The sequence below is a fragment of the Glandiceps talaboti genome, chromosome 5 (genome assembly GCF_964340395.1).
Source record: "Glandiceps talaboti chromosome 5, keGlaTala1.1, whole genome shotgun sequence".
NCBI lineage: Eukaryota > Metazoa > Hemichordata > Enteropneusta > Spengelidae > Glandiceps > Glandiceps talaboti.
In genome coordinates this window covers 18,819,562-18,839,665 of record NC_135553.1, presented here as the reverse complement: position 1 = coordinate 18,839,665, position 20,104 = coordinate 18,819,562, and the positions used below count along the sequence as shown (strand labels likewise).

General features: G+C 36.4%; 1 protein-coding gene across 1 annotated transcript in view; it reads right to left on the bottom strand.

The window, feature by feature from the left end:
• Positions 1-15,394, bottom strand: part of LOC144435224 (fas-binding factor 1 homolog) — a 31,323-nt gene extending 15,929 nt beyond the window's left edge. The window contains exons 1-14 of the mRNA XM_078123807.1: positions 15,265-15,394; positions 15,011-15,053; positions 14,287-14,343; positions 13,330-13,393; positions 12,204-12,258; positions 11,918-11,965; positions 9,440-9,587; positions 8,194-8,328; positions 7,390-7,533; positions 7,114-7,236; positions 5,680-5,841; positions 5,158-5,266; positions 2,803-3,093; positions 2,304-2,393 (exon numbers count right to left, since the gene is read on the bottom strand). Coding sequence (XP_077979933.1) covers positions 2,304-2,393; positions 2,803-3,093; positions 5,158-5,266; positions 5,680-5,841; positions 7,114-7,236; positions 7,390-7,533; positions 8,194-8,328; positions 9,440-9,587; positions 11,918-11,965; positions 12,204-12,258; positions 13,330-13,393; positions 14,287-14,343; positions 15,011-15,053; positions 15,265-15,273 — 1,478 coding nt within the window. The 5' untranslated portion in view covers positions 15,274-15,394. The remainder of the gene's footprint in view (positions 1-2,303; positions 2,394-2,802; positions 3,094-5,157; positions 5,267-5,679; positions 5,842-7,113; positions 7,237-7,389; positions 7,534-8,193; positions 8,329-9,439; positions 9,588-11,917; positions 11,966-12,203; positions 12,259-13,329; positions 13,394-14,286; positions 14,344-15,010; positions 15,054-15,264) is intronic.
• Between the last annotated feature and the right edge of the window lie 4,710 nt (positions 15,395-20,104).

The window sequence follows — 20,104 nt, the reverse complement described above, 5'->3', positions numbered from 1 at the left end:
TATCACAGAGATGCTAGGTATGCTACACAAATAAATGTTTGTAGCAGTTTCTATTTGTCGATTGTCTGATGTCAGCAGCTGTATTACACAATCACGAGCACTTCTTTTCATATATACTGCTTTCAAAAATGCAATTTGTTGTGTTAAACGTTAAAACTTGTTAAAAATACTGTCTGTCTCTATGATACATTTTGAAAATTAAACAAGGAAAACTTTACCCAGATTACAGTTATGTGTTTAAGATAATACCACATGTACACCATAGAGTTACAAAACATACATCAAATGATTTATTTACATTTAGAGAACCGTTTCACAAAACACAGCCAAGAAGATAAGCTGAATAGTAGCTGCACTAGGATTAGAAGCATTACAGGATTAGTTTGAAATAATCATGAATTGATTGATGTAGAGGACAGAGAGCTAGTTTAGTTCCTATACGACGTGTTACTATTGATACGACCATCTCCACTCGAGTATAGGGAAAGTTGTTATTCTAGCACAGAAATCTGTGCTACTCCCGCTAGGCAAAGGGTAAATGATGCATGTCAGTAGTAATCCATCACAAATTGACAGGCAGTTACAATTGGTTAGTTCCTTTAGACAGTTGCTCATTAACTGAACTCCACCTCTCCAGTCTGAAACTAAAATCATGTGCAGACATGATAGCATCACTACGTTTATATGAACGCAGTCGGGGGTAGCACAGATTTTTGTGCTAGAATAATGACTTTCTCTATATGTGACTTGTGAGTGAAGATGATCATAGTAATCGTAATGCATCGTATAGGAACTAGACTAACAGAGAGCCAAATTGTTATGCATGGTATAGTAGCACTTACAGCAGTGGTTGAATACCCAGTAGGTTGGTTGCCGTGGAAATAAAAAAAAACAAAGCATGTCTCAATCAAAGCATTCAAACAGGTTAGACAGGGAAGTCTGGTGAGATTAGAGTTACAGTTATAGGAGATAAAACTAAACAAGCTATAATTCAGGTCTATTGCAGATACAGGTGTTTAGTAATAACGCATCTCAAAGAACATGCATGTTGTGATTTAAAGCTACGATTCATGAACTGAAAATGAAATACATGTATATCAATAATAGATATTATTACATATGTACCAGTAATTTGCTTGTATTGGTGTGTGTGTGTGTGTGTGTGTGTGTGTGTGTGTGTGTGTGTGTGTGTGTGTGTGTGTGTGTGTGTGTGTGTGTGTGTGTGCGTGTGTGTGTGCATATCAGTGGCATGGGGTTCTGTTAAAGTACAGTTTGAATACAGAACTACGCTTGATGTCAAGTCATTGTTCACTCGTCTTTACTCTGAGAAAATGAACACCTAATATTACCCTGGTGGTTGAAAATGAAATACATGTTTATCAATAATAGATATTATTACATATGTACCAGTAATTTGCTTGTATTGGTATGTGTGTGTGTGTGTGTGTGTGTGTGTGTGTGTGTGTGTGTGTGTGTGTGTGTGTGTGTGTGTGCATATCAGTGGCATGGGGTTCTGTCAAAGTACAGTTTGAATACAGAACTACACTTGATATCAAGTCATTGTTCACTCGTCTTTACTCTGAGAAAATTAAACACCAAATATCACCCTGGTGGTTGAACCTTCGGTTTTCTAAGATAGACACAAACTAAAACTATTGTCACAACATGTTGATACGACAGTGATAAGCTTTTGAATGGATGTTGGTTTAATTATAGTCTTAGTAGGGAGGCATCTCTGAAAACTAGTTTAGTTAGAGGACCATGAACTTGAAGTGCTGTTTTGAGACTTACGATGTTTACACTATGTTGATCAAAGGGTGATTAGAATCAAGCAACAGAGGAACTGCTATCACCCACTTGTGTAATCTACGACATTGAAGAACAATATATTTAGTTTGCATCTATCTTAGTAAACCGAAGACTGGATTACCAGCAATGTATTTAGATTATACTATCCATTTTACATGCTTCATGAACAGAAAAAGATTACTGTCAGTACTAAGGTTACAAGTAAAGTATTTAAAATGATACATGGTTCTTACATATCTCTACACTTTTTTAAAGTTAACTTACAGGAATAAAAGCATCATTGTATAACGTGGTATTGTATATTATTTCTCAAAACATTATACCTTAGTAGTAAATAAACTTCGGTTTCAGACACATTTCCTTTGGAAAAACTGTAGATATTTATACTACCGGTTTAAAATAAATTTAAAAAAACAAACATTTTTTTTTAAACAATGGCAACGTTTTCTTATAAATGACAGCATAATGTTACAAGTGATCTGACAACAACTTACGATGAATCTTTCTTTTCTGGCGGAGAGAACAAGTCCAGTCCACTTTCATCTGGAGTGGTTGATCTTTTTGGTGGTGTCACTGGCTGTGGTCTGTAATCAAGACAAATAGAATGTTGCCAAATACTGTACTAGTCACATACAAATGAGGTGACTATTTAGAAAATTGGCAAGGTTTAGTAACACAGCTTGAAGTCATTATGTAAGTGTACACCCAATAACCTGATTACAACTGTGGCAATGTTATTCATATGAAGTCATTGTGTAAATGTACATACACACATACATACACAAGAGATATGTTAGTTATCTGTGGATGAACACAGGAGTTCACACATGTGAAATGTGCATGTGATAATTTACATGTAAATTTAACATACAAGTGTTTAATAACAACAGTTGGGGGTGCGGCTTATTGGAATCAGTTGTAAACAGATAAACAAAAGATAAAAAAAAGATAAACAGCACAACACTAGTACTGTATTAACAGGTTACAACTTACTGAGCAAGTGAGTCAAGGTCAACGTCAGCACCAAGGCCAAGATAACCAGCACCAGCAGATGAACCAAAATCTCCACTCTTTGCATCGTTACGTTTTGCTGCAGGACTAGGTGAAGGAGCATTGGTTCTTGCTGTTGTTGTACTTGGTTTGGGTTTCACTGGTTCAGGATCAGTCAATCCCAGCCAATCAGCTGTCTGGTCTGATTTAGACTGAGAATCTCCAAGTCCTAACCAATCAGATTGCTTGTTAGAACCTCCTCTAGATCCACCAGAATCCCCATCGTCAGCAAATCTGAATGAAACACAAAATCAAAAGTAAAAGTTTCAGAATACATTGATTAAATTACTGTACAGAGTTGTACTCAAAACATCAACAATTGACATGTTTTTATAAAAATTTTATTAAAAAACAAATTGAAGATGAAGCATATCACTAAAGAAAGTACATTTTGTACCTGATATTTAAAAGAATTAATCAAAACTAATAGGTAATTTTGCATTTCCAAAGGGATTATATGCAATTAAGAATTACACATTTTGTCACTTATAATGAAAATATGAAAATGTTTTTTTTTTTCACAAATCATCTTCCCTAGAAAGTGTATTAGCTAATTAACAGTTATTGATTGATGCAAAGATCATTACCACAAATGCATTTTCAATATAAGCCATGGAATGAGAAAGGAGATCTGCTTAACATATTTGAAAGCGATCTCTTTTCATTCCATAACCCAGTGTTCTCCCCACTATAGAGAAAGCATGGTGCAAAAACGCTGTCCTTGCCATCTAGGTCACTATGCTTGGCAGGTTTCTACCGTGCTTCAAAAGTGTTCTACCATCCTTGAGCTTTAGTAATCTTTGAATGACAAAATCATAATAATACTTTCACATGAAGAGAAATGACTGATCCTCAATGTACATGTGTATATGTGTTAAAATAAACATGTCAGAGTTTGTTCCAGTGTTGAAGGCATGTGTATTATATGCTGATCACTATGCAAACCAATATGCAAATTACAATGTTGTATATGTAAATTAATATGCAAATTAGTTGCTATCCTTGCAATCTCTCCTGGGGAGAACACTGATAACCCATACTGAGACAAAATACAAAACATGTACTACATGTACCTCAGACACGACACTGACAACACTGACTACATAGCTTTAAGACTACAACCATTGGCATTGCATAGTATGTGTCATTACTGTTTACACTGAATCATGCATCTATGGAAGTGCATGTGAAGAGAACTGACCGGTAGAGTTTAATGGAAGCCTCAAACACCCAAATATAGCACTGTAGTAACTTAACCTTCACACTAAGGAGACTTCTCTCAAAAGAACAATGGAATAGATACAAAAATATCACAGAGGGAAAGAAAGTGATTTTTTTTATAAAGTTAGCTGTATGGATGACTGTGAAATGTAAAAAATACAAAAAAGTGATTTTTTAATAAAATGTTAGCTATGTAAGTGACTGTAGCATGTTAAAAGTGGGAGGTGTTAAACAATCAAGCTGTGTAATTTTTGAGTTAAACAAACCATGCACATAATATCAGCAATTATACCATGCAAGAACCAAGTTTGTCCAAAAAATATGGAATATATACTCTGGTCGTTCTGTGTCACGACAACACATGTCTATATCACTCGTTCTGCTGTGTTCGAAATATAAGTCAAAACGCTCAAAATTTCCATTACTTTCCTCGATTTTTTTTATATTACTGGCACTGATATAATTATATTATTTCCCAATATTTTTCTTCATTCATCCAGAAAATACTTGTGATCTATGGGTTTGTCAATACTTGGCTAGTGACAAGGACCCCTCAAGTCAGTCATATTTTCCTTGACTGAACGAAGACAAATATTGGGGAATAATAGTCTTGTAGTAACACCTTGGATCTGCACTTTGGGGGTTGCCGAATAAAGCTGAAAGATGATGAGTACCTCTGTTTGGGCGCAGCGCCCTCAGTGGCATTATTTGGACACTTTTAAAGTAAGCAGAATAGCTCAAGGGATTTAGCTGCTAGACTATATATCAGCAAGAAGTTTGAACTGATTGATAGCTGTGTATTTGAAGACAGACAGGAATTTCAGAGTTTTAGTTACATGTAAAATTTACACAAATTCTACAGATACGTACTACAGTATGTGTCCTCAAAACTTACTGCTAAAATGAAACTGAAGTCCACTTTTACTTTATATCTCCCTTTCATTTACTGGCCTGTGGAGATATACTGAAAACATTGAATCTGATTCCTGATAAACTTATAAGTAAATACGGTATATTTATATGTATTTTAGTAAGTTGTCTAATTCTGTTCATTTCTTACAAAACATTTACACTGACCTCACTGATCTCCTAGATCCAGCAGTACCCCCTCTAGAGCCCGGCGGAGTGGCTGCTGATGGCATGTATCCACCAAATGAAAAATCCTCTTCAGTTCCTTCTTTAGTATCTAATGCACATCAAATAAAAAGTGAAATCAGAGTTAGAGATTTAGTACCCTTTTATTTGATGCCAAACTGGTACTAATGCATTATGGGGGTCTGTTAGAGTCTGACCCTGGTATAAGAACTTAATAGAAAAAACATAGCAGTCTGCTGCAGATTTGTTATCAATTAAAATCCACAATAAATACGAAATTCTCTATGGTTACACTAACACAGTAATTCAAACACATGATAGCTAACCAGTTTACAGCTATACTTCATCCTTTAGTTACTAGATGACTGATATGAAAGACAAAGTGAGGTGACCAATTCTTAAGTACTTGACAGTTGCACACTGCCTAGCTTTCTGTGATCCCCGATTGGTACTGACATACTGTAAGTTGGGTTATGTCACTACATGGAACTCAATGTTACTCACCAGGTTTATTTTTGGTGTACTTCTTGTCCAGAACAAACTCCCTCCTCTCACCAGTTGGTGGTCTGTCTAAACGTTTAGGTGTGCTCCCCCTTCCAAACAGATCGTTGACCTTAGACTTGGCCCTCTGAATTTCATCATCTGTCCCCTTATTACTCTTCTTGTCTGTTCAAGAGACAACAAAAATGTAATTCTTTATTTCATGTTTGGATATTAATAACTAGACACAGTCTTTCATAACATGTCCTTTATGAGTGATGTCCAATAGGCCTTTCCAAAATTTGCCATGGTGGCACTCTACTTCCTGTCTGTGTATACCTTAGGGGATACATGGTATAGGTTACTCGGTTAATCATAGAGCATTGCTGTTTTACCGATGTCTGAACAATACATACAGCATCCCTGATTTACACTTCTAGTACAGAATACCAATGAACAAAGCTCTTAAGAAACAGTACTATGAGGTGATGATACCCCCAATTTGAGTGAGGGCGCTGTATTCTCAATTTCCTGTTTGCAGTCTGGAATGGCCTATTGGTGACATACATTCAGCAAATTCATATAGGCTCTGTGAAGTAACGACTGTGTTGACAGCCATGCAATTTCATTTAATTTATAAATGATGTGTACTGGTGAAATCTGTCAATTTCTGATTGCCGACATTTTGTCATCCTGTAAGCACAATTTATCAAACAAAAGTTGAATCAGTTGATAAAAAAGTCCATATTTGATAATATGGAAGAAGGTACTCAAATGGAGTCACTATGTATTACACCTCCAAAGTTATGATGCATATCGCAAAATTTTACAACAAACATGGCCACCATTCTGCCATATTTGATTTGGTCACAAAACAAAGTGACATGCATGTCTCACATAGTATGTGACCTTTGTGCCAGATTTGGTTGAAATCAGTTGGTACATGCCAGAGATACGGTGTATGAGTGTGAATGCACACACACACACAAGCAAAACCCAATGAACATTTGGGTAATAGCCCCTTCCTGGCGGTGCCCGATTGCTTCTAATAACAATTCATGGTACACATTTACACACCTTCCATAATGGATGTCATTGCCATAGCACTATTTTAACACAATTATTACCCTGGTACAGACCTATATCAGCACAACTGCCCAATATAATTTCTTCAACTCCTTAGGGAGCATAAGTAACTCTATATGTATTGGTTAGATGACATTACATTTAAACTTTAAAATTTATTGTGGGTGATAATTTTTTATTTCTTCTCTATGTATATATAAAAGTAACTTTTTATTCAGTGTATCCAGGTTTTATACAAAGTACAATGTAGTTTTGAGTTCTACTTTCTACATGACATAAGGCGTCAAGTCTGTCTAATACTGGCTTCTTTTCAGTATGCATATCTCACACTCTCAGTATACCGGGCTAATAACATTGATAACTGTAACAAACCTCTAGGACTGTCATCGAGTCCCAGCGTATCCAAGACATCTAAATCATCGCCAAGGTCAATGTCATCTCTCTTCCGCTGTACAGGGGCTTTCCTTGCACTTTGACCACTAGCACTACTGCTATCTGTGTGAAAAAAAGTGAGACATTATTATTAGCACAAATGGTACTATTGTGCCTAATTTTCAGTTTTACTGGCGAGGAAAGACAGATCATTTCATATAGTTCAAACTTACTCACAACAAGAACAAAACTGATGGCTAGTTAGTCGGTACTTACCAACTGGTGAAGAGTCTTTACTACTGATAGCTGGTGGTTTCTCAGCTGCTGGGGTTTGCACTGGTGCCGTTTTCTTTTTCTGTTTGGGTTTTTCATCTTCATCGTCTGAAAGTATCCCAGCTAATGGATCTTCTTCATCAAATTCTATATATAAATGAAATTATCAAAATATGTTTCAATTGTACATGTACCAGGTATTTCACCTTAGATATCGATAACTTTTACATGAGCGGCTAAGTTTACCAATCTTCACACAACAATTTGATAGAATTTGCAGTATGGCTTAACCTTAACCTGACACATACATGTACATACACACAAAGTTGTACACATTCTAAGAGAAAATATGGATTTTATACCCTGGTTGTTCTTCATGATGACAATACTTGTCTCAGTATTTTTGCTAAGGGCAGTAAGTTGGTAAAATCGACTGAGTTCCCAATGTCATTTTACCTGGGTTCCCAAACAAAACTACCATAGACTAAGTCTATGGGGGAAACACTTGTTTTCACCCCTTTATGTTACAGCCAACATTAGTAAAATGTGATTGGTTCTTAGTACCCTAAATATAAATCATAATGTCCAATGTTGTTCCCATTTTTCTCTTGAATTAAGGTTGGGTAGGTATAAATTATATCATTCTCCAAAATTTGTCATTATTTCGTCAGGAAGATATTGATGACAAAATTGAGTTTTACCACTACTCATCTTTGACTCATAGTGACAAGGCCCCCTATGTCACAAAGAAAACAGTGGGCAATTATATCTAATACACGTCTTCCATTACGGTTTGGGATTCCTTACCTCCATAAAATGATGATGATGATGATTTGGGTTTATTTTTTTGAGTGGTTTTAACAGAACTTGTTGTTTTTGTAGATGCTGCTTTGGTTTCTTTCAGGGATTCATTCAGTAATGTTGCAAGTTCATCATCTAGGTCTACTCAGATAGAAAACAGAATAGGTTGGATTTGAATACTGAATGTGTGTGTGTATGTGTGTGGTGTGGTGTGTGTGTGTGTGTGTGTGTGTGTGTGTGTGTGTGTGTGTGTGTTTGGGTGGGTATGTGTGTGTGTGTGTTTGCGTGCATACATGTGTGTGTGGTATGTGTGTGTTTGCGTGCGTGTGTGTGTGTGTGTGTTTGCGTGCATATGTGTGTGTGTGTGTGTGTTTGCGTGCATATATGTGTGCGTGTGGTATGTGTATGTTTGCGTGCGTGTGTGTGTGTGTGTTTGCATGCATGTGTGTGTGTGTGTATGTGTGTGTGTGTGTGTGTGTTGTACATTCCAAAAATTCATTTAATAATGCTACTAGCTCATCATCCAGATTTATCATGAAATCATTTACTTTTATCCTTTAAAAGGGAACGCCACTCCAGAAAATGAAGATGTTTTCACAAAGTATGGGTTCTACAGAGTCATTTCATGAATTGACATCACTGCCAATTACTTGTGATTTCAGAGAAACATCAAGTTTATCTTGTGCATTTATAGGGTATCTTTGCTGTGAGACATTAATGAACATTCATGACTTCTGAGTGCTAAATACCTTTAGAGTAAAACATTTCTCATTAATATTCATTGCACAATCATGAATATATTATTTCTGTTGACTCCCATCATTCACTAGTCTGTAAGATACAGACATTCATGCCACGCTATCATCCAGCACTCGCTGTTAAGAAGCCTGATAGGGCTGAATATTGTATTTGGGTTTGTAGACTGTTCTTATAGACAGATAGAGAGACGGTCTGACAAAAATATCAAATAGTAAAGAGAAATAAATTATGATAAAGCCATTTTGTTTGGGTGAGTAGACAAATCTTATTTGGTAAAACACAAATCTGTTTGCACAAGTGTTAGTTTACACACCTTGAAAAAAGTTAGGTGAAAATCCTGTAAGGATTTTTTGTTCACTGATAACAGTGTTACACTATGGCATTCTTTTTTCACATCACTAACATACATTATGACTAATAGACTAACACCCTCACTCAGGTCAACAATGAATAAACTCAAAGTTGTGAAAAAACTTTTTATAGTTCATCTCACCTTCTGTATTCTTTTCAGGTTTTTTACTAGTACTGCTACTACTGTCAAAGGTTTTCTGTTTTGTTAGTTTGTGTGGTTCTGTTTTGGCCGGAGCACTTGATTTCTTCTTCAATGATCCAAGTAAATCATTGTCCATGTCATCAGCTGCCTGCATGTATACACAGAATAACCAAAAAGATGTAGATAAGTTATTTCTGTTTAATATTGATAACTGTGGCATTCAGTGAAGACTTACATGTAAAGAAGCCATATAGATGAGGTTTTGGTATTTATTTTGGATTTCTAATTTATGAAACAATTTAATCATGGCTTCCTACTTGAAAAATCGATGTGAAACAACATTGTCCAAGTCTGTGTTTGTAACTCAATGCATTGCAAAAAGCTGAAAAATGTGTAACAAATTTGTTATTGTATGTACGATAACAACGCTTTTACACATCTATTAATCTTCTGCACTTAACTGAGTTACAAACAAGGACTTGCTATACATTGTTTCACATTGATTTTTGAAAGAGGAAGCCATGATGAAATTGTTTTATAAGTTAAAAAATCCAAAATAAATACCCCAATCCTTATCCATCCATATGACCACTTTAATAGTATTACTTTCTGAAATTAGATTACTCATTGCATGATATAATCACACAATAGCATGGTTTAATTTGCAACCAGCAAGGATGCAAAATTATCACTACACGTACATACAGATATAGACCATATAGTCAACCACAGTTTTTCTACGTTGTAATGAAAGAGCTACATAAAAAACACAACAAAGTTTTGAATTCTCTTCTGGGTTATTAGGCCTAATAAAAAAAGTTGTGTGGTTCTGATTACACGCAATTTTAGAATAGGTGGGGTAGGTAGATTTTTTATTTTATTTTATCATATTACATATTTTTTATGTGTGAGTGTCTAGTTCAGGTTTTCCATTGTTTTTCAAATGGTCTCTGTGTTGTTTATTTCTTCCTATCAGATGTACAGCCATTACAGATTGGAAGTTTTGTCTTTTTAAGTTGATGTCACTTTCCTCATCCACTATTTCTTGTGAGACTTCACAATTTTTGCGATTTTATTTTTTTTTTCTCAAAAGTTAAAAAAGTGTAGGGTCGGCAGTAAAAAGCTAGGTGGGGTCGGGTAATCGGAACCAAACAATTATTTTTTAGGCCTTATAATAATGAGAAGTGCTTTACAGTTTTGATTACAGTATATGTGATTTGACACACATCAGGCACGGTTCATTAATGTATATTATTCATACTGTTGGTGATTCATCCCATGGACAATGTACTTGCCTCAGAAAAAGTTGATTCCTCTGTCCTATATTTTACACTTGATAAGGAACGATAGCATAATATCACAAAAGCTCTATAAACGAACTTTGTTCATTTAGGGAGGGAGGGAGGGGGCCTGGAATTAATGCAATTGCTGAACTTCATATTAACACTTCTAACCAATACAAATTTAGAAAACTTTCATGCCTTCAATGATAACAGGTTCTATATTTACTACCGAGATGTCGATAAGTTGATTAAAATTTACTGCTAAATAAATGTGATATACAGTACTGGGTTTCTGTTAATATTCTAATGTGTTTACGGTGTTTTTACATTTCAGCGATCATAGTGGTGTAACCACTGCAAGTTTCATCATGGTTTACATCATATATAAAAGTAATATCATAACTAGGCAAAGCCCATACACTCGCGCAGGGTAGATTCATTTGTGACTGGCTGCCTCATGATGATATTGTAGATAGTGTCCTCCGAGTGGAGAATGCACTTAGTACATGTATATAGAATGTGCATGCGTAGTCATTGCACTGCAATGCATCCTTGGGTAAAACCACCAAAAAAAACCATTGCATAGTATATAGGATGCGCATGTGTACTATGGAGTCATGATGGGTGAATGGTTAGCGTGACCGGCTTGGAATCTACAGGTTGCAGGTTCGAGCCCCGTCGCTGCCTGCTGTTTGTTTCTGAGTGGCTAAAGTCCTTGGGCAAGATTTGAACCACGACTGTGCCTCAGTCAACCCAGCTGTATAACTGGGGACCTGGTAGGATGTAGGTTGCAATGTGAAGGCTTTAATCCTATGCGCTTAAATGGCTGCAATGGATTGTATGCTCCCCGGGGAGTTGAGGAAGACTAAAGGGCCGTTGTGCTGTTCTGATCCGAGCCAGGGGTAATAATTGTAAAGCGCTTTGAGCACGGAGTGGGAAAGCGCTATATAAGAAACCAACATTATTATTATTATTATTATTACTAGTCATTGAACCACTGCATGAGCTATCAATGTCATACTTGTGAATGTTCATTTATGGAGCTTGTGTGACATTGTGTGATCGTCCCTAGAAGAAGCAAGATTTACGCATGAAGTACACATGTTCATGTAGAATAAATGTTGATAATCCTTGATGGAAATTTACAAAGTATTAGAAATACAGTAGTAAAAGAAAGTATTTTGATGTACATTACCTCTAATGTTCTAGCTAATTCTGCTGGGTCTGCTTCAGATACATCAGACTGAAGAGCAATCAGAATAATAGTTTGTGTTAAATATGCAAGCATATCTGAATATTCATGTTGTATCTACTCTACTACTGTTAGGCTGAGATATTCATTGTTGTTTGCATTCCTATAGTCTTACTGTACTGGGGTATACAACTTCAGTTACAACTCAACGATGAATCAGTCAGGCTACTCTACTATCCCCTTACACAAAGCAAACGTTTTTGAGTACAGAGAGTTAAGAGCTACTTACCATTTCACTAGGTTCACCAAAATTGGCAGCTAGATTACTATAGAAATCATCATCCCTATAGAGAAAGATAGATGGAGATGATGTTATTGTCAATATTGAATACCATATATGATTATATTACTCTGACCCACAGCAATACTGGGACATGTTCAGGATACAAAGTGAGCTTCTATGTTTTGCCATGGCACATTGGGACCCTTCTGGAATGATATTACCACACATGTGAAAAACTACTAGTATATGAGATGTATTCAAATATAAAAGTCATCTCATTATATGTAGCTTCAGAATTTTGCATAACATACACATACCACAGTGGTATTGTCAGGACACAAGAGTGCCTTAAAAGCCTTTTGTTCCCAGATTTGTTCCCAACTGCCACCTTGTTTTTCACTAATCAGCCCCGTCTTGTCTTCAATTGTCCCATGTCATCCATAAAAACAAATGTTCGTTCTGTTCACAAAGCGTTCTCTACCGTAACATGTCTCTGAAGTTTGTGGTAGTCTAAAACATTCTAGTTGTCATGGCTGATTTGAAAGGGCTCGCATAATATTTCAAGCATTGCATTGGTTAACAGTAGTGCACACAAATTCATACTATGAAATTGTGAAATGACTAAATTGTGATGACCAGGGAAAGTATAACATTAGTCAGTCACTACCCCCACCCCCACCCACCCCCACCCCCACCCCCCAATAAGATTGATTAATCAGTGACACTTTCCATGGACACGTTCAGGGTAAAAGACATTTGCAATCCATTAGCTGGACTGTCTGTCTACAGCACTGCATCTGTGACTGCATCTAGCTCTTGTCTGACTATGAGAGTTATCATAGTCACAGATCAGTGGCACAAACAGTCTGGCTAACACATCACAATCAGTTTTTATACTGAACTCACCCTCTGTTTTATCCTATAATGTACCCTCTTTATCAGACTGGAAAATGCGACAGGTCATGACCTTTGCCATTTTTGTCATCAAATCTGCATAATTGCATAATTCCCTATGGTACCCACAAATTTCCCAAACTCAAGAAAATTTAAATGAACTGGGCATCTTAGACAGAAAGATATTGTATTAACAGTATTTTTGTTCCGAATCAAGTAAAAGTTGAAAATCACCTACTTTTTTGCACTAGGTACTGTCACTGGACTGCTACGTACACCAAACTTCCTTTTAGGAGGTTCATCTGAAAGAAATCAGTCAACAAGAACATGATTAACCCCCTTCAAGTTCAAGTCAAGTCCATGTAAAAGATTATGTCCATGACATAATTTAGGGTTAAAAACAGACACTTGAACAGTGATTTCAGCATTGAAGCATAGCCCCTTCATGGGTCTATGATTGAAGTACAAATGTACATTCTATAACATCAAAGTAAAGCATTTTCTTTATGTACCACAATCATTTATAGCATCCATATATCAAGTGTAGAAGTATACTGTTTCATTTGCTAATTGACCACATTAGAAAGGCCACATGCTAGACTTGTTAAAATAAAGCAAGTGAAAAAATATACTTTTACACTTGACATGAATGCTATAAATGAGTGTAGCACATAGAGAAAGTGCTTTACTTCGGTGTTACTCGTTGTAAGTAGTATTACAGGTACATATACTAGCATTACATTCAGAGGAGACAAGTAAAATTAACTAAATGGTGCTAAGTGACTATCATTCAAAAAGATTGAAGGTTAAACTCACATAGGTGAGAACCGATGGCATTTATAGTCATCAGAGTTGGTTGAACATTGCACTCATTGCTTTTAAGTATGAACAATGTTATGTCATCAATAATTGTGCACAAAACTGAACCAAGGTTACTTTATCTCATCAGTTTTAGGGTTACTTTGTTCAACAATGAATTTGATATCACATGGGCAATGATTAATATAAATTATTGTTATGTATATTTAAAACATTCCACTCACACTCTGTATGTATGTATGTATGTATGTGTGTGTGTGTGTGTGTGTGTGTGTGTGTGTGTGTGTGTGTGTGTGCATGTGTTTATGCCTGTGTTGGTTATAATATACTGAGTCCAACTACATTGATCCTAATTATATGCATGTACAATCCTTACCTTCATGATCACTACCCAGTAAATCACCCAAAACGTCATCTAATGAGTTGTCTCTTGCTGTCAAGATCAAAGTAAAACATTCAATTTAATGAGAATTGAAGAAAAGGCATAGTGGCACAGTAGAGGCTGTGTGTGTATTGGTGAGTAAAGGGATTGAGATTGGCACTGCCGCACATTGCTCTGGTGTAGATCTCTGTGCAAAGATGAATAACAGTTTTGGAATTTTGAGAGTGGTGAATTTCTGGTTTGTAACAGAGTCATAAACTATAAATATTTAGATAATAAATACAATACTATTCACGTCTAGCTTGAGTGAAAACAGTCAGAATCAAGTCACAGACTCACACTTCGTCACTTGCCTTGCAGACAGTGTATGGTCTAGATTACTGACATGACAAGGGAGGGACAACTGTCAGAATCGGGTCCCGAATTACCCGGTGTGCAAGCAGAACTAACACTTGCCGTGCAAGCACTTGGCTAGTAGATTCTGATTGACATGGGCTATGTACATACTTCGTTCAATATATTCACAAAACAATTCTCAAACTTTACTTCTTTCCATTTCTTTTCGGTTAACCCACCATATTATTACTATCTTATTTACATTCAGCGCCAATAGTTTGAATCAATGAATTGGACATTTGTTGACTTCAAGTACAAATTATTAGTATTAGACTATTACTGTTAAACAGTCAATAATAATAAGTATTGTTTTGACACTTACCTCGACCACTTCTCCGACCTCCAAGTCCTGGAAATGTAGATGACTGTAACAAACAAGAAACAGTGAAGACGTACAAATTTTGATATCTATTCTACAAATATTCATGATAAAACACGGTGAATAAGTTAACGACATTCATGTACTTGGCTTTATTCCAGCAACGGTTGCAAGGGACGCTAGATTAAGTACTGAACCTTTAACGTAAATACGGCCTGCATGTTCGAAAACTCTCGCTGAAAGTCATAATCTCTTACCTTACTCATACTTTCTATATGTTTGTTGAACTACTGGGAAGAATAAATGTCAAGCTAGAAGGATCGCTTGCAGTTTTCTATCAAATTATCGCTTTTGCATCGACAGCTGACCACTTCTTTCAAACATCCGCCATGATGAAAAATGCCTTAAAATGCGCATGCGTAGGATTTTCAAACCACTTAACTTATTGTTTATTTGAATACTGACCCCCTAACAGTATTTGTGTCTATCTTTATCTTTTCTTTCGTTTAGATGATTTGTTTGTTACCTTTGTGTGTCAATGGCAGTTAAAATGAGGTTATGTTTTAACCTTTTACATCTCTTATGTATTTATGTATGTATGTATGTATGTATGTATGTATGTATGTATGTATGTATGTATGTATGTATGTATGTATGTATGTATGTAAACTATGTATGTATGTATGTATGTATGTATGTATGTATGTATGTATGTATGTATGTATGTATGTATGTATGTATGCATGTCTCTGTTTCTCATGGCATGCATGCTTGTTTGTTTGTTGTTTGTTGTTTGTTTGTTTGTTGTTTGTTTGTTTGTTTGTTTGTTTGTTTGTCTGTTTGCAAGATATCTATATAAAAAGCATGCATTAAATATGAGGACGGCCTTTCTCAAGGCTTGTATTTCTCATGACCCGGCCGATCCTATTTACATGTACATGTATTAGTATTTCTTCATTCTGGTGATTTTGTTTTTAAACCGACGCCCTCCACGCCAGAATTAAAAGCAACCACAACGTCACTGATATTATTAGTTGGCAACCCAACGAGCGCGTATCTGAACAAAAATAGCCGTTTATTGTTGAAATTATGGATATTTAATTAAATACATGCCTTGATTAAAAGTTTCCTTCTGATTGTCATTTCATTTTCATTGATAGACTGTTAAAGATGCGATTAGAACATTGTTTGAAATTTTTTCTTAGATACAATGCCTTTATAATCGTAATATCGTACACCTGTGGGTAAACGCCTTTAAATGCATAGCAGTACACAAATTATATGGTGCGATATATCCAATGAAATTGATTTTGGAGTCCGCACCCAAAAAATCAGCACCCCAACTGAATCACAATTTCACCAGATTAATACTACTTATAAATCATATATACATGTAATTAACATGTACAGTATGTAATTATTGGGCATTCAACAATATTCAGTGAACACATATTGTTGGTTGTTTGATCGAAAAAATTATATCCAGATACATTTCCGTAGAATTATAAATTCAAAGTATCACTAACATGAACACACACACTTACTTCTTCTTTTTAAAAAAAAATATACTATCTTCTTCTTTTTAACCGACCGACCGAATCATCAATTTTAACTAAGGTGTTACAGTGACACCCATGGAAAACAAATGTAATGCTCAGACTGCTAGCTGTTGATTGGTGGAAGTATTGAGACTCTCTTATATATTGACCCCAGCTTATTAGCTATACATTCCCAGAAGATTCCACGAACATATAAGCTTATAATTTTATTCATTTTTCTCTCAAGATTTATTCGACATTTAAATTCGAACACATCGACCGAATGCATTGCCAAAGTAAATGGAAACTTCGTGTAATCGCGTTAAAAGTATCGACCACAAACTTAAATGGTTAAATTCCATATTGTGACTTCATTTCTACTTTTTGTATCAAATATATATAATCGATTTCACTCACAAATGTTGATATTACCTTCAATGTCGAGTTAGTGAATGAGAAAAATTGAATGATCAATAAACTTGTGAAGTTTACGTTTAACACATCCGGTAAGTTTGATTTTAACAACATTTCATTTACTAAATTGTGTGTTTTATTGTGCTGGAGAATAAACTGTAGTGACAATGAGAGAGAGAGAGAGAGAGAGAGAGAGAGAGAGAGAGAGAGAGAGAGAGAGAGAGAGAGAGAGAGAGAGAGAGAGAGAGAGAGAGAGAGAGAGAGAGACAGACAGACAGACAGACAGACAGACAGACAGACAGACAGAGAGACAGACAGACAGAGAGACAGACAGACAGACAGACAGACAGACAGACAGACAGTCAGTCAGACAGACAGACAGACAGACAGACAGACAGACAGACAGACAGACAGACAGACAGACAGACAGACAGACAGACAGACAGACAGACAGACAGACAGACAGACAGACAGACAGACAGACAGACTCTCCATGGGCTATTACTTCAATTGCTGAATCTGGTCATGCTATGAAATATTGAACTTCTGAACTACTACTTACTCGCTTACTCGTTGTATATTCGTCTTTGCTTCATAATTGATGAAGTTCTCGATGGTATTGATACACTATACGACGTGACATCACGAATTAAACCCCAATAGTCTGGTGACCTGTATAATACCAATACATGCACAGAACGCTAGTCTTCTAGACACATACCTATATTCCCTGGGGGACACATAACACACCTGTACATTTAATGCACCTGTTGATATAATACCGGTACTACCGGGGATATTATTCCTTACCGTAAAAATGTGGGGACCTTATGATCCCTACTAATCCGGTCACTTCATTAAAATGATCCAAACTACTTTACATGTACATTTAGTTTCGATGAATTAATCTTACTTGAGTGTTGCTTATTTGATTTTGATCGGTAAAAGTAAGAATACCGAGACAGGGTGAATAATGCTGGATTGAAAGGGGCGCCCACGGGAAAACTAAGGTATGTATTTTACATGTACCGCATTGTAACAGTGCGCATAAATCTATTGTATTAACGTCAATGTTTTTAAACTTTTACGGGTATACACACATGAATCATGAATGGGGTCGCCACTTTTTTGATCATAGTGGAAATACGAGTAGGTTGTCGTGCATAATCCAAAAGAAAATCGATAACTTGTGAACATAAATCTTTCAAAGATCTTTGCACTATTGTCCACTATTCGGTCGAGTGTTGGAACTTTGAATGTACCAAGTGCGTCCTGATCGATTGGCGCGAAGAACCAACGTACTTAACTTGTTATAAGCACAGGCTTGTCTGTGTTATAAGCTTGTCGAGTCAGATGCTGGACGTCGTCGTGGCACAGGCAGATACACGCAAGGCTATCTAGTTTTACCAGTAGAGCTTTAGAAAAGCAACTCTATCCTTGCATAGCCGTTGTATGTACAAGCAACGTATTACAAGCGGTTCGTGTTCCAGGGACGCATACCGTACTGAAATGGTCAAGGTATTCGATCAAGGTGAAGTCGCAGTCGCTCCCTAACAACAAGTGTTGCTACGCTAACCTCGAGGGACCAATATATTACAGATGCGTTTGCACATGTCATTGATGTGTTTTATTCAAGCAGTAAGAGTAAAGGCGTATTAGATGTGATGTGAGAAAAAAGTTGGCGGTGTTGACAACAATTTCCATGGCTAGTTATGAGAACACTCATTCGTTAAAGTTGTTTTCCAGCGTGTGGTCCACAGGTGTTAGTTACTTCCATATTTAAGGAGGATATTGAGAAATTGGAAGTGCTATTGGGTTTAGTAATCAAATAGTGTTCATCATTGTCTGTTTGAATAGCTACAAAATCCCAATGACACAATGAATGCACATGTATACCTTCATCTGGCAAAATAGCGTTAGGAAGGATTCTGTATCTTGTATTCCTCAATGGGGCGAATGCTTTTCTGACGTGACATTTACACTTCCATGGAATTGATACCCGATGCACAAAGGGGGACTTGGGTAATTGGAGAAGTCGGTGTTTGTGAAATCCCATCTAAGCCCATCACATAAACATTGTTCGACTGTTTATAGGTTAAGCGAGCAAATCTTTATTTGCTATTGTGGAACTAGACGTCGCTACAGTTGCAAATATGTGTTTACAGTAGCAGCAGCAGCAGCAGCCTGTCATCGAATGTTTGAGGTATGAAACACGCGATGAGGGACTAACATTCGCTTTACAAAACACTTCATGCCTCCTGTGTTTGTACGCTATATATTACGTGGTGGGAGAAAGCAACTTGACGATCTGTGAAAGATATTCGTGACAAAAAATGGATAAAGCGTACATGTCAAGAATTGGTGCTGGTGGTAGTGGTGCGAGTGGCCAAGACGTCCTGAAAAGCACCGAGAATGCAATCAAAGACTTCACAGGTATGTATTGTATGGTAATTATTACGTACTAGCTGATTTAATGATGTACACATACCGAACCATGTTTAAGAGGCCTCCTATTTTCATTTTACAACGACTTGAAACACTAATTATCTGCCTCTTTCATGTTGTTCACACCGAACAATTGGAGTTCGACGTGTCCTTATGGTATAATTGTATAATTTGAACTGTCTGGTGGCAACAAAAATCACAATATTACACATAATGATAACGGTAAGAGTATTATCACGCCTCACTACACAGTCGATATTGTGTTCACACAACAGAGTTGGGTCAAAAATATGATTTGATACCCACAGTAATGATACCAGTGGGATTCGAATTGCCACGTATAGGTCTCTGGAGCTTGTAAGAAGTTTACATTTCAGAACTGACATTTAGGAAATGTTTATGCGGTTAATATAGAAGCCATATGATATGCAATAATTGGATATTGCCATTATACGTCATAGAACACTGCTATTTCATTTTCCATACTTATTATTGTATTCAATGCCACTTATAACGTGGTGTCACCAGGGCTATACGTTCTCTATCTTCTGCCATGGCTGTGCCATATTTTCGTTGAGCTGAATAGTTACACATATGCATTTCAATTTGTATGAAGCGGAGACTACTACTGTAACATACCAACAAACTACTTTTGATATTAATATCCACGAGGCAATATGTTTCTAGGCGTGGTGCTGAT